The sequence below is a fragment of the Ostrinia furnacalis genome, unplaced genomic scaffold (assembly GCF_004193835.3).
Source record: "Ostrinia furnacalis isolate ACB-3 unplaced genomic scaffold, ASM419383v2 OfSCF7365, whole genome shotgun sequence".
NCBI lineage: Eukaryota > Metazoa > Arthropoda > Insecta > Lepidoptera > Crambidae > Ostrinia > Ostrinia furnacalis.
The window spans coordinates 108,328-122,840 of record NW_021137604.1 but is presented as its reverse complement, the minus strand read 5'-3'; the positions used below and the strand labels follow the sequence as shown (position 1 = coordinate 122,840).

The 14,513-nt window shown below is 37.2% G+C and overlaps 1 protein-coding gene across 1 annotated transcript in view; it reads left to right on the top strand.

The window, feature by feature from the left end:
* Lim1 (LIM homeobox 1) overlaps positions 1-13,751 on the top strand; it is an 81,268-nt gene extending 67,517 nt beyond the window's left edge. Inside the window, 2 exon segments of the mRNA XM_028320232.1 lie at positions 11,174-11,432; positions 11,855-13,751. Of these exon segments, the coding sequence (XP_028176033.1) occupies positions 11,174-11,432; positions 11,855-12,009 (414 nt within the window). The 3' untranslated portion in view covers positions 12,010-13,751.
* The last annotated feature ends 762 nt before the right edge of the window (positions 13,752-14,513 follow it).

Here is a 14,513-nt window from a genome sequence, read left to right as displayed (position 1 = left end):
GTAGAATAAATGGGTCATGTTTTATGCACCTTTGTCCTGTTTTATACTTATTTTTATTGCATTTGTAAACCGTTGTTGCTACACAATCGTAGAATCTTAAACACATTTCTTATTAATCAGTACTATTATAATTTCCACGTTGAGGAAAGGATTTCAGCGAATCACTGAAAAACGAAAATAGACAACCCAACCTGGTATTTACAAATTATAACTTTACCTACTCCTAACCCCTACGTTAATGAATGTTAAATCAAAAATAATTAAATACAATCACACAATTTACTAAAATAGACAAAAAACATCGTCGTGCGTTGAACATCTAATTACCAAACTAAAATAAGACGAGTCACAAATTGGAATCACCGAAACAGACTGCACGGTAAATTTAGCGCAGAACACATCGAGAACAGACTGATTAACTTTTTTAAATTTAGACAAATCTGCCGAGGCAAACGGGTTGGCGGGAAAGATGGACAGATATGAAGATTTATTTCCAAATTAGAACTTTTTTTAGAAAATATTTTTCTCTCTTTATGGCTGCTGTCACCTTATGTGGTGCCCTGGTGTGGTGAATGTAGCCAGCCAGTATCAAGCTACTATTAGGGATTATGAATATAGCTAATTTAATTGCTTTGTATTAGGGTTGTTAATAATCTTAATTAAGTGTAATCCAATAGTTAAACACATCGTTACTTAAATTAGAATTAATAAATAATAATAATAATAANTTGGTTTAAATTATCATACAAAGTCAATTAAACTGCCAAAGTATTGTAAAATAGAGTTATCATGGAATCCTTAATGGCTCTAACCACGATTTTTGTTCGATAGAAAACATAAATTTTGCGCTTTTATAACCGTGAAAACGGCTAAGTGGGTTAATTCTTTACTTGAAATTTTTGCTTTTTGGGGCATGCCGTGCCACGCGTTTCATGTCACTTTTAAAACGAGGCAGCAAACATTTTTTTTTTTTCGAGAAAATAGCGGAAAAACATTAATTTTTAGTAACACGGTGGAACAGAGCGTGTGGTGGTTAATGCTGATTAGTGTCATTATTATTTTTATGATACTTATGGTCACTTTTACGAGAAAAAGCACCATTCTGATCCTTATTCTATTAAGTTAATAGCTCTTTAACTGGGGAGAGTTTAACAAAAATAATATAAATAATAACTGCTGTACATTTTTTTAGTGTCATGTAGCTATTGCAATTTTGGAATATAAAATGTGCTGTAGGTAATACGTATAAGAAAATCCAAAGAAGTTTCAGTAATCAAGTAAAAAACCAAAAATGGTCTTGTACAATTTCGCGAGGCACAATTTACCAACGCCACGCCAATCGGCGGTAGATGGGGCATANATCCAAAGAAGTTTCAGTAATCAAGTAAAAAACCAAAAATGGTCTTGTACAATTTCGCGAGGCACAATTTACCAACGCCGCCACGCCAATCGGCGCGGTAGATGGGGCATGCGCGCGCGCCGTGTGGCCGCGTCCTCAGCGACGCCATCTTGCGATTTGTTCCTTTTTCAAAACTCCCAATCCCAACGTCTGCGCTCCTTTTTCTCCTGTCACACTTCCGACATTCGCCAAGAGAAAGAAAACTCTTTTTGTTGCCTGCCAGGAAGAAAACAACTCGTCATTACACATTCTTGATATGCAACCTCGTTGTAATATTAACCCTGGATTTCACCATCACTGATTATAATAAACGTCAAAAGTCTGTCAAACTCCATACAAAAACACAGGTTATTGTTATAGTCATGGCAAGGTTAAAGTAGATAAGTCAGTGTAACTCAGCCTAAAGCTTCAACCACACCAACGCGTGCAGATCGCCATCGCCGGCGCGATCAAAGGCCATTGACAAGTAGCGCGACCCATGACAGTTCACGCGACCTGTCATTTGCCTATGATCGCGCCGGTGATGGCGATCTGCAACAAAACGTGTAGTCTGATATGCTGTTGACTGTAATTCATGTTTAAGGGGTAAATTATCAAAAATTACGGTAATACAATTATCGTTTGTAAAAGCCCATTAATTTTCGGCAAACGGAGGGTCCAGAATTCGCGGTTTCGTCCCATATGGTGCATGACACAATAAACTTTATGGTTCGGGAACGGATAAAAAAGGTACAACTGTTGTGAACCGTTCGTTACGTAGGTATATTGTGGAGGTCACCGCGGGGAGTCGAACCCCCGTCGTGCCTCTCTCAACGCTGGGCCAAATTACTAGTGCACCTTTGTTCTGATTGTTACGCTGTTCTAGGTATTTAGGGTTTTTGGAAGCGCTTTAAAGCTATTTTGGGAGTAGGCGATAAGTTATTTTTGCACTAATGTAAAAGATACTTTAATTAAAAACAGATATTTTTACCGCTGTACACGTTGCTTGCAGTACATTCTACCTACTAAAGTTTAATCGGATGTAAAAGAAACTAGAGTGGTAATTTTTAATTGTTTTACTCCATCTTATCCAGGCAATTTAATTTCCCTGATGCATTCCGGATGACTCTAGTTATCCTTCAATAACCAAATTTATGACAATTGTAGAGCTCTAAAGATCCAAAGGTTAACTTCGTTATGCAGCTTTTGAATCCAATATTCCTCTTTTTTCCGATAAATTATCTTTCTATATGTATCAGATACCGTAAAATGAGCGGTTGCGCTGTTCCAAACGAGCTTCATCGACGTAATAGACACTAATTTGTATTTAACCGAGCTATGTAAATGCAAATCTTGCTGAATTCTCGATTCTGTTATGTATATTGCTAATAATGCGCTAGTGCCCTCGAAGGTCGCATAGGAATGGCGGTTGATTTGAGGCACTCGCTATAGCGAACTCATAATGTGCGCACATTAGCTCTAGGGGGCGCCTGTGGAGCAGGTAGTCGATCGGCCATCATTTATACGAACCACAGACAATGTCCATAGACAAATCTTGTATCAATCATCCTTTATTCTAGCGTGCGATTCTCCCCGACAGAAAAAGCGTAACCTCATGTTATTGCAACGCTAAATAGCTTTCATAACACAAAAACTACTCGTCAGACGTCGTAAAGCTTTTCATGATTATTAATAACACTCCGACTAATAACCGTAATAAGACAATGCTATACCAGGCGCCAGCCGTTAAATATCTGTCTCTTTTAACTAAGCTCAAATCAAAATAATGGTGGGAAACGGATATGCGAGCAGGCAAATAAACGCTCGTAACTCGTTATGCCGGTCGTATAAGGCTCAGTTGACATAAACGTGGCTGGCTAGGTGTAATCCGCGATGTTTTCAGTAATCGTAAAATGAAAATTTGAAATATGACTCGTCGATGTATGTGTTGGTTTAGCGGGTAGTTACGATGGTGTTTTACGATTGTGTGAGGCGTCGGCGTTCCGGTAAGAGAATGGCCCTCGCCGCGGTATGAAATATAGTGTTTAACACCAGCCCGCTTGTAGCAGGGCGCCCCGCGGCGCGCGGCCCGCGGCGTCGTCAGTCGTCACCCTAACCTTGTACGATAATGTTTATAAATAGCACTTGATATGAGAAACACTTGCTTTCATGTTAAATACAATACTTTACATTTATAACGGACGGTAATGTATACGAAGTGTCAAGCGTCAAGCGATAAAGAAAGTAAAGAGTAAAGACTTCCATCGTTCGCTACTTCACAGTCCAAAAACGGTCGTGTTTGGTAAAATAGCATAAACAGCATGACATCACTAAGTTCAACGATCAGCCATTAATATTCAGTAGCAAAAAAGGTTTGAGCACGAGTCAATTATGACCTAACAAGGCGATATTTACCAAAAATTGACTGACATCGGGCACCCATTAAGTAATAAAAACGGTTTTCGGCCATAACGCGGTGGCCATTGATTGCCCAAGGCTGAATTCTGAACTACCGATACTATGCAATAATTGTTTTTGAATGTCAGAATGTCAAAGTTGGCGATAGTGGCTTGTTTTTTTGCTGACCTTTTTTGTGCGCGATACAGTTTGTCTTTTGTTTAGCTTTGAATGTAGCGAACGAATTAAACAAAAGACTGTCGATAGCGATCACTGCCTGTCTGATAGTAGTCAATAATAGACGTTAAAAAACTCTACACCTTTTCAAAGCACTTAGATGCATGTAAGTTCCAAAACAAGAATACGAAAATGAAATAGACGGGTCTTATAATACGTTGATTTAGCAGCTCCCTACATCAATCTGAAAATTGCTCTCGAATGAAAGCACATTATTCTTACAACACCGAAGCAATCTGCGCAGCCCTTTCGGAATTAATTACAAAACACAACGAGAACAGGACACAGGACCTTTCAATCAAAATCGGCAGTTAATCACTCGGCGAGAATTAGATCCAGTTTCGAGCGGCCCGTAAATGCGTTCTCTGTGCAAATGCGTGCGTGGGCGCTGCCGCGGCGCGATCAAAGCCGGCTTTGCGGGGTGACCAAGATGCACTAGATTTTGAACTATAAGAATATTGGAATGTGACTTACAATTGCCTGACGATGACAGATCTGAACTTGAATCTTAATGTTAAACAACAGCATTATGAAAAGATGTAGGCAAATACGGAAAAAACGCACTCAGCAAGTGATATAGCTCACCAGCCAGTTAGCCAATTGACTGTTATATCGAACTAAATTCTGAGGTGGAATTTCGTAAAGCAATCGTAATCATTTGACAGTTCATAACGTACGATTATTCTGTCAAACGCTTTGTTTAACTGACTTTATCGTACGTTATGAACTGTCAAATGATTACGATTGCTTTACACAATTCCACCTCTGGTCTGTACTAGGAGTAAAACTCTTATGTATTAGTTTTTAAATTTTGGATTTGGTTGGATTACGTGTGACAAATGTCCCCAGATCAAGATCAGATCAGAAAACTAGAATATAAGGTTTAAGTACCTATTTATTGTGTCAAAATAGTTTCATACTTCTCTAAATCATGGTGACCCTTCTCCCCGCGTGCGGTCGCCCTACGTGGCTCTAGACTACAACGCTCTTGTTGCGCGAGCCTTTTTGTTCTCGTGGCGGTGCCTATTTGTACTCATCCTGTTCTTGCAATGCTACTCTACAATTGAATTAAAACTTGCTGAAAACTAGTACTTACTTACTAAAAAGCACAGTGAAATGGAGTTAACCTTTCAAAAACAGGATAATAGAGACGCTATTGATTGAGATCAACCAGTGCCCAATGGCGTCAAATAGTTTAAAGTTTCAATGTTTGATTCTTTCTCCTAGCTAACTGAAAACAAATGTGCTTTGTGTTCAAATTTCAGTTTAAAAAGTAATCCAAAGATGAATTCAACCATAATTTTAAACAAACGAGTTATAACAAATTTAACATAATTACACTGAACATATCAATGTTTGAAAGAACTCTACATAAATTAGTTTCATTTGCCACTAACTACGTATCTGTTAAATCAGGCATTAAGCGTAAACTCTACCGAAAACCTGAAAAAAAGTTCTTAAATACTTTAACACCATTAAGTTCACGCAAAAGAAATCATTTAGCAACAATTAATTATTAGTTAAGTCATCATTAAATAGAGTCGTGATTAAACTAGTTGGTTTAATGTAATGAATGTGTGGCGTGACTGACAAATTGAATCGAAAGGAGGATGCGCACACTTGGATGACAACGCCCTTGAAAAGTAATCACTTTCAAACTTGCAAGAATTACGTAATTTTTTAAAGGATTTAAATAATAGACACATAAGTGCCCTGAGTGCCCGAGCAACTGCACGCAGGAGGATTTAATGAATGCTGCTGACAACGCCACTCTTGTAGCGGGGTTTTGAGCTGACACTGTGTAGGTTTGTTGTCGACACGATAAGAAGAAGAAGAATAGACACATCACGATCAGGTAATTTTTTAGTCTCCACTGAAGAACTCTGCTGAAGCATAAACCTCTTTTGCTTGCTATGTAGCTATACGGAGAATTAGGCGTACAATCCCCACTATATGGCCAGACAGGCCTGATATTCGCATATTTGTCCCATAATCGCTTCTTACGAAATCCACGGGAAGAGTGAGAGTTAGCGGTCCTATTTAAACTTTGTTGAAACCACATTAATACACACCTTAAAATCTGGTGAATAAGTAATAAACAGTTTTAGAACTACATAATTTGGGCAGTCGCTAGGTATCGTAGCATTGTTTAATTTTCATCTACCCATTTACATAAGGTAGTAAAATAGGCAAAGGAATATTTCCATTAAACTTACTCAAGATTTTAAATTATTACTAATAATTTATTAGTAATTATTGAAGCAAAGGTTACAAAATTACCAGGCCTAGGTCGACATAGGTGGGTCATTGTCAATGTTGAAATCGTGGCAATCAAACACATGTCATGTGCGTCAAAAGTCCGATAATGGGTGAAGCACACGAAACTATGAGGAGTCAGGGCTGGCGACGCGTCTTTAATTAAAATATTAAAAAAAACAAAAGCGCCATGAACTTCTAATGTAACATGAGCCTTTTTGGTTGGATACTTTTAAGTTAATTTTCAAATACCTACTTAGGTAACAGTACTCGTATATTATTATGTGAATGTAAATTATAAGTGAATACAGCTTTTACTCCCAGGATTGTGCGTCAAAAGTTTAATTANTAAACAACAGCATTATGAAAAGATATAGGCAAATACGGAAAAAAACGCACTCAGCAAGTGATATAGCTCACCAGCCAGTTAGCCAATTGACTGTTATATCGAACTAAATTCTGAGGTGGAATTTTGTAAAGCAATCGTAATCATTTGACAGTTCATAACGTACGATTATTCTGTCAAACGCTTTGTTTAACTGACTTTATCGTACGTTATGAACTGTCAAATGATTACGATTGCTTTACACAATTCCACCTCTGGTCTGTACTAGGAGTAAAACTCTTATGTATTAGTTTTTAAATTTTGGATTTGGTTGGATTACGTGTGACAAATGTCCCCAGATCAAGATCAGATCAGAAAACTAGAATATAAGTTTTAAGTACCTATTTATTGTGTCAAAATAGTTTCATACTTCTCTAAATCATGGTGACCCTTCTCCCCGCGTGCGGTCGCCCTACGCGGCTCTAGACAACGCTCTTGTTGCGCGAGCCTTTTTGCTCTCGTGGCGGTACTTATTTGTGCGTACTCATCTTGTTCTTGCAATAATATGCTACTCTACAATTGAATTAAAACTTGCTGAAAACTAGTACTATCTGCCTACTTACTTACTAAAAAGCACAGTGAAATGGAGTTGGTGTATTAAGGTAAAAACCTTTCAAAACACGATAAAAGAGACGCCATTGATTCTTCCGTCATCAGTTGTTAGTACCCCACTAAGCGTGTTGTGTGTTCAAATTCCAGTTAATTAAATTTTTCCAAAAGTAATCCAAACACGAATTCAACCATAATTTAAAACAAACGAGTTATAACAAATTTAAAGAATTACACTGAACATATCAATGTTTGAAGGAACTCTACATTCAGTTTCATTCGCCATTAATTACGTATTACTGTTAAATCAGGCATCAAGCGTAAACTTACCTAAAATCTGAAAAAAGTTCTTAAAAACTATAACACCATTAAGTTCGCGCAAAAGAAATCATTTAGCAACAATTAATTATTAGTTATGTCATCATTAAATAGAGTCGTGATTAAACTAGTTGGTTTAATGTAATGTGTGGCGTGACTGACGGACAAATTGAATCGAAAGGAGGATGCGCACACTTGGATGACAACGCCCTTGAAGTGATAATCACTTTCAAACTTGCAAGAATTACGTAATTTTTTAAAGGATTTCAATAATAGACACATAAGTGCCCTGAGTGCCCAAGCAACTGCACGCAGGAGGATTTAATGAATGCTGCTGACAACGCCACTCTTGTAGCGAGGTTTTGGGCTGACACTGTGTAGGTTTGTTGTCGACACGATAAGAAGACGAAGAATAGATACATCACGATCAGGTAATTTTTGGTCTTCATTGGAGAATTCAGCGGAGGCTGAAGTATAAACCTCTCTTGTTTGCTATGTGGCTATACTAAGAATTTGGCTTACAATCCCCACTATATGGCCAGATGGGTTGGGGAGGCCTGACGCTCGCATATTTGACCCTTATTCGCTTCTTACAACATCCACGGGAAGAGTGAGGTGTGATCCTATTCCACTCTACCGTATAAGAACAAAATAAAGTCGGACAAATTCGAAAACGAAGGGTAATTCATAATTTTGGAACTACACAATTTAGACTGGTCGCTTGATATCGTAGTACCTATTGTTTAATTTTCATCTACCTATTTACATAAGTTAGGTAAAGGAATATTTCCTTCAAACTTACTCAAGTTTTTAAATTATTAGTAATTATTAAAGCAATGGTTACAACAATTACTAGGCCTAGGTCGACATAGGTGGGTCATTGTCAATGTTGAAATCGTGGCAATCAAACACATGTCATGTGCGTCAAAAGTCCGATAATGGGCAAAGCACACGAATCTGTGAGGAGATAGGGCTGGCGACGCGTCTTTAATTAAAATATTAAAAAAAAAAACAAAAGCGCCATGAACTTCTAATGTAACATGAGCCTTTTTGGTTGGATACTTTTAAGTTAATTTTCAAATACTTAGGTAACAGTACTCATATATTATTATGTGAATGTAAATTATAAGTGAATACAGCTTTTACTCCCAGGATTGTGCGTCAAAAGTTTAATTATTCCATTGAGAATTTGAGAAGTAAAAACAAATAATTCAGTCCCTTTTCTTCATCTTCTAATCTCTACAACATTTATTTATCCCTTTTGCACATGAATTTTACACAAATATCAAGCAAAATTGAAAGAAAACCTCTCAAAAATACGAGTATATTTAATAACCCTCCTTCTGACGCAATTGGGAAATACCTACTTACACTTGTACATAATTATAATAAGATGACATTGCACGTAAATTACAAAAGCATCCCAATTCACGCATCAAAACGTTTAAAGACAACAAACAGGTGCGCGCGCGCAACCCTCGCGCGATTAGTCGCGGCCGGCACGCGACGAATAATCGCTAAACGAGCGATAGTGATGCAAATCGAATCCATCGATATCGTACCGATCACCGATGTCTACGACTATTTGCTGAGCTTTAGCGTGAATTGGTTGTAGCCTTGTTATGATTTAAAGCCATACTCGATTTGAGTCTTACATCAAATTGAATGAGTCTTTTAAAGCTTTGATAGCAATAACTACTATAGTTATTGTGATACAGTAGTTGCAACGAAATGAGACCTAGGAATAGTTAACCTCTGAAAAAGGCATATGAAATGATCGAAATTGACGACTACTCGATGACTATAGTCGGTATTTGAAGCCCGATTAGTTGACTAGTGAGCTAATCGCCAAAGTTAGTTCATCTCTAGTAATAATCTGGCACTAATATCAAGTTATTGTCACAACGTACACTTTCATAGCCAACTGGTAATAGAATGCGACGGAACCAATGAATAAATGAATATTTATACAACTTTATTTACTTTTAATAAATGAGAAACACAATCGCGTTTTTGTCACCGCAATTTTCCTGCACACTCTGAAATTGATTTTCAAACCATTGGACTCAATAATAAAGTGCCAATCAAAAGTAGAGTTAATTCAATCAAGTTTTCCTAGAATTCTGCTTGTTTTTTAATTGTATTGTTTATTCTGATTATTATTTCTTGTCGGTATGTACAGTCACGGAATGAAAAGGTTCGTCAGTTTTCAAATTGATTCCTTCAACGAATCGCGAGCACATATTACCTTTTGAAACTATGTTACAGAATAATCTCGAGTTAGAGAAAATAATCTTTAACTGTTCGTCAGTAAAGTCCAAAATTATTCAGATCAAAGTTGTTTGACGATTTATCTTGTCAAGAAGATTATTATGATTGATAAAGTAAAACCTTCTTGTTGGTTCAACCTGCCATTATTATTTCTATTAAAGAAAAAAAAATATTGTCATTGGTCAATGTCATCATTGCATTGCACTGATGGGATAGAAAAATAAACAAGCAAAACCTTATTCGTTAGCAAACGTCATATTTATTTAAATGTTAGCAGCACTGTTTCTTGCACTGTTATGTTGGCAGGTTTGACTCTTACAGTACCTAGTGCAAGCGAAAACCGACACTAAGGTGACGAACCTTTTCATTCCGCGACTGTACATTGACTTCGTGAAACCTTCGTTTGTTTTTAATTAGTTCATGTCTATAGTTCTTATGGGATAGCTAATGCAATTCCGTAAAAATGGAAAAGACTAGCTTTTAATAACACCTGCGCTAGGGCGCTTAATACAAGTAGCAATAGGTGCGATTTTAATCCGAAGTGCTTTTGGTTAAATTTTTTAGGTAGAAGAGGTACCTATTTGATTGCAGCTTAACTTTTAATTATCCTTATTTCTATTGAGCTTGGTTATGGCTTTACAATGATGAATATTGTAATAAAATGGGCCATCTTAATTAAGATTTTACAGCGTCCTTCCCACAAGGTTCTGTCGTACACTATTATAAGTACAAAAGAATAACTTTCCAGGAACGTATTCTTTCAAATACAAACAATACGTTCTTACTTTATTTGCGACCGCAACGCCGCGGTTTTTGGCTATAAACATCATCGGTACAGCACCGACAAACGCGCAAACCGACAATGTACTAATGTATTTGCATTTTTGCTTTACTGCGACTGGAATGACATTTCTTTTTTTGGTCTGTGGTGGCGGCGGCTGAGTTATGACAGTTGGTTTTGTAATGGTAATTTTCTTTCGGGCTTTGCCTTAGTTCTCAGCGAATAACTTTCGATATTTGACATAATGTTAATGGAGTGAGTATATTGACGCCGGAGGTATCGTCCGCTCGAATTTCGGTTATAAGTAATGACATGTTTGAAAATTTTCTTGTAGATTGTGAAATTGTAGGTTGCCTGTCAATTTATTCGTAGAATAATGTTGACTTTTTGTCATCTTTACTTTTAAAAAAATTGTCAATAGGTCATTCCTATTCTCTTAACTTTGACAATTGAAAAGTCGGTTGTGAGTAGGACAACTGTTAAAAACATCTTGTTACTTGTTTTTCCCTTCAAAGCGCTTTTTACTTTATGCGCCAAAAGTGGACCCTAATTTTCTGTTTTGTCTTCTTAACCAATATACTAAACCACCTTCTCTTTCCAGGTCTGGTTCCAAAACAAGCGTTCGAAAGAGCGCCGCCTGAAGCAGCTCACTTCAATGGGGAGGGGTCCGTTCTTCGGGTCCTCCCGCAAGATGCGGGGGTTCCCCATGAACCTCTCCCCCGGGGGGTTAGAGGAGGGTCCTCCGGGGTTTCCGTACTTCGCGACGGCAGATGGCAAGTTCGAGTTTGGATATGGCCCGCCGTTCCACCATGATGCGCCGTTCTTCCATCCACCGCCGGCTATGCCGTTCAACCAGCCAGGTTGGTAGACTTTTTATACTTGAGTTAGGCGACTTTCTTTTGTGTCGTCATCAGAAAGGGATACTTTTCGAAGAGCATTGAACTATATGTCGAAGAGTAATCATTTATAACACTTTACAAAATTCAAAAGTACGAAAAAAAACGACTATAACTAAAGCAGTCAATTACTAATTGTCTTAAGAAACTGAGTATTTTCGTATTTAGCTACCTGTCATTTAGATTTATTATTTTTGAATAACTACAACCTTATGGGTACCTATTCGGAATTAAGTACTTTGATAATGTGGCCGTCGTGACTAACAGTCATCCCGCCTAAGAAAGATCAGGCTCAAGTCCTACCTAAGGCAGTCGATTTTGTCAAATCCTAATGATCTTAGTGACAATTTCTTTGACGTTGATGTACCAAATAATAACTGGAGCAGGTCGTTTCGCAGGCGGAATGGAGTCGCTGCCAGGCGGCGAGTTCCCCGAACAGTTTCCTCCGCCGGAGCACCTGGTCCTCCCGCGGCCATCCTCCCCCGAGTTCACCTTCGGAGACGCCCCGCCCCCCCTCCACCCCGAGGGTCTGGTCTGGTAGCTGAAGCCGGAGCCGCGGGACTTCCACGACTGAGGCGGCTCGACGGGCTACAAAGTGGACTATAATAGTGAGGTGTTCTTTTCAGTTGAGTGATTGGACAGCGAACCCTTGTGATAGTGTTTTGTTTAATCGCGATTTTTAGGCTGCGTCTCCACTAAGGTGAGTCTACGACGAGCTGAGCACGAGTGGAGCACGAGTTGAGTCTGAATTCGTGTAGTGTGGACCGACTTTCGAGTCTCGAACGAGCGCGCTTCGAGCATTTGGCTCGGTTTTTTGACGTACGTGGTTTTTGATGGGATTTGCATCGCGCTCTACTACTATCGAAGAGAGTGATTTTAATAGACTCGTTGTACTATGAGCCACACTTTCAGCTACCCAATTCGGGTCATGTCGTCTATCGCAAAGAATCGCCATTATTGATGAGAGCGAGAGAAAAAATGTAAATGGGCAGCTGGAACTGTGGCCCATTGTACGTCCACAGCTCTGTACGAGCTCGTGCTCGTATCGCTAGCATAGACCTACCTCTAGGTTGCTTTCGCGAATGGAGCACCGTGCGCGTAGTGTGAACTCTTCAATAGTATTAGACAATTCAATTTTTAGTTCCAATGGAAACGCAGCCTTAGTAGATATGAAAAACTTTCGTGCCGTCACGAATGATTGTGGATTTTCCTTTTGTCAAGAAATACTACTGTAAATCGTAGGTTTTAGTTTTTCGCTTGTATTATTATAAGTTTCTCCTCTGGTGCTAATAATTTTAATCTTTATTTTCTCATTTCAAAAATCTTGACAGAAATTGGATGTTTCAACTTTAGTTATGAAAAACTTTTGTATTTTTCAACCTTTACCAATATCGGATCTTTAATTTATAACTCGTATTATCTTCAGTTTTTTATTTATTCTTAGGAAATGTGAATATGAAGTGTCTCTGTGAATAGTAATACTAAATGTAAATACGATAGAGTTTTATAATAACTATCCATAATTTATTAAGTTAAAATATTTATTTACAATGGGTTTACATAAAGTATAATAATTTTGGTTCCTATTTTAAGATAGATTCAGCAATTACAACGCATTTTATTTTGTATATTTATTATTAATTTTTAATTAATACTGTTAATTAAGTACAATGGAGTAGATAGATATAGCGTGCACTTAAAGGCAGGCATTATGTAAATAATAAGATGTATATAAAATTACTATGATCCTGTATATGTGTACTTATAAGTACTTTATGTAAGTAATGGTATTTTAAGTATTCATGAAATTATCACTTTTCCATTTTGTATGACAACATTAAGGACAAAGGGTAAATGTAATTTCCATCTTTTTACATGTTTTTGTCACTTATTTCACGAATGACCTTTGTAAATAATTCCTTATTTCGAGGCAGTAGGGTACATGCAACCGTTGTCGTCCCTGTGTATCATTTTACTCAAAAAGTTTTTTTTCATTGTTATCAATAGAGTACTCCAACTTAATAAAAAGGGGCCGTGTTCTAACTTAATTAAGGAGTGTTTTTACTGTTTTTTAACAACTTTTTTCATAAAAAGTATTTTTTATCTGTGGTCACATGTACTCTTATCATTACGCCTCACGTTTTGAACATAACACGCGAAAAGTCATTATCTTTTGAGTCGCGGAACAATTCGCTTCACTGAAAATGTAATTTAATGTACTACATATGGGCAACATTGAAACACCCTATCTGTGGGTAAACCGCGAGTAACTGTAAAACTTAATTGAAAATACAAAGTCAACGAGTAAGTACTGTACATTTTAAATTTTCTTCCTGACTTTTTGAGTAAACCTCACAGTACTAACACAATACTCACACATTATTGAATATTCTTTTCATTTACTACTTGGTGTTAATTTATTTAGTGTTATATATTTATTTTTTGTTTTAAATTATATCTATGGAAAATTTTATTAATTGGTTCTGCGTTTCAAAAGATATACTGACGATTTAAATAAAACAGGATTACCTAATATAAGTATGTACTTTAGATTAAGTGTTAATATCGGTACATACTGTTGTCATCTGTATTTTAGTATATAAAAGTATAATGGAATTGTCTGTAAGAATAAAATCTATTCGGAAATATTTTTTGGGATTTTATTTTGTACCTGCCGTGCTGCATTCGTTTTACCTTATCCTTTATCAGTCGGCATTTTCCCTACTACGAAGGACAACACACGTTGTCGTCACAAATGATGATAATTATTATGCAGATAAATTTGTAAAATATGAATAAAGCCTCTTAAAATATTTTCAAAATAAACATGGGATGTATTAGTTTATCGACAACGAAGTTACAGGAATTAATTTGTAAAATGTAATTTTGCTGACTAACAGTGAGCGTAGTCCGATTTACTCAATAAAAAAATTCGCGCTTACATCTTGACCTAACTGAAAGCTTCAATAAACACCAATAGTCGTAACTTATCCAAACCTTCACCTATCGTGTCTCCTCCTCATAAACATTACCACTTCCCACACA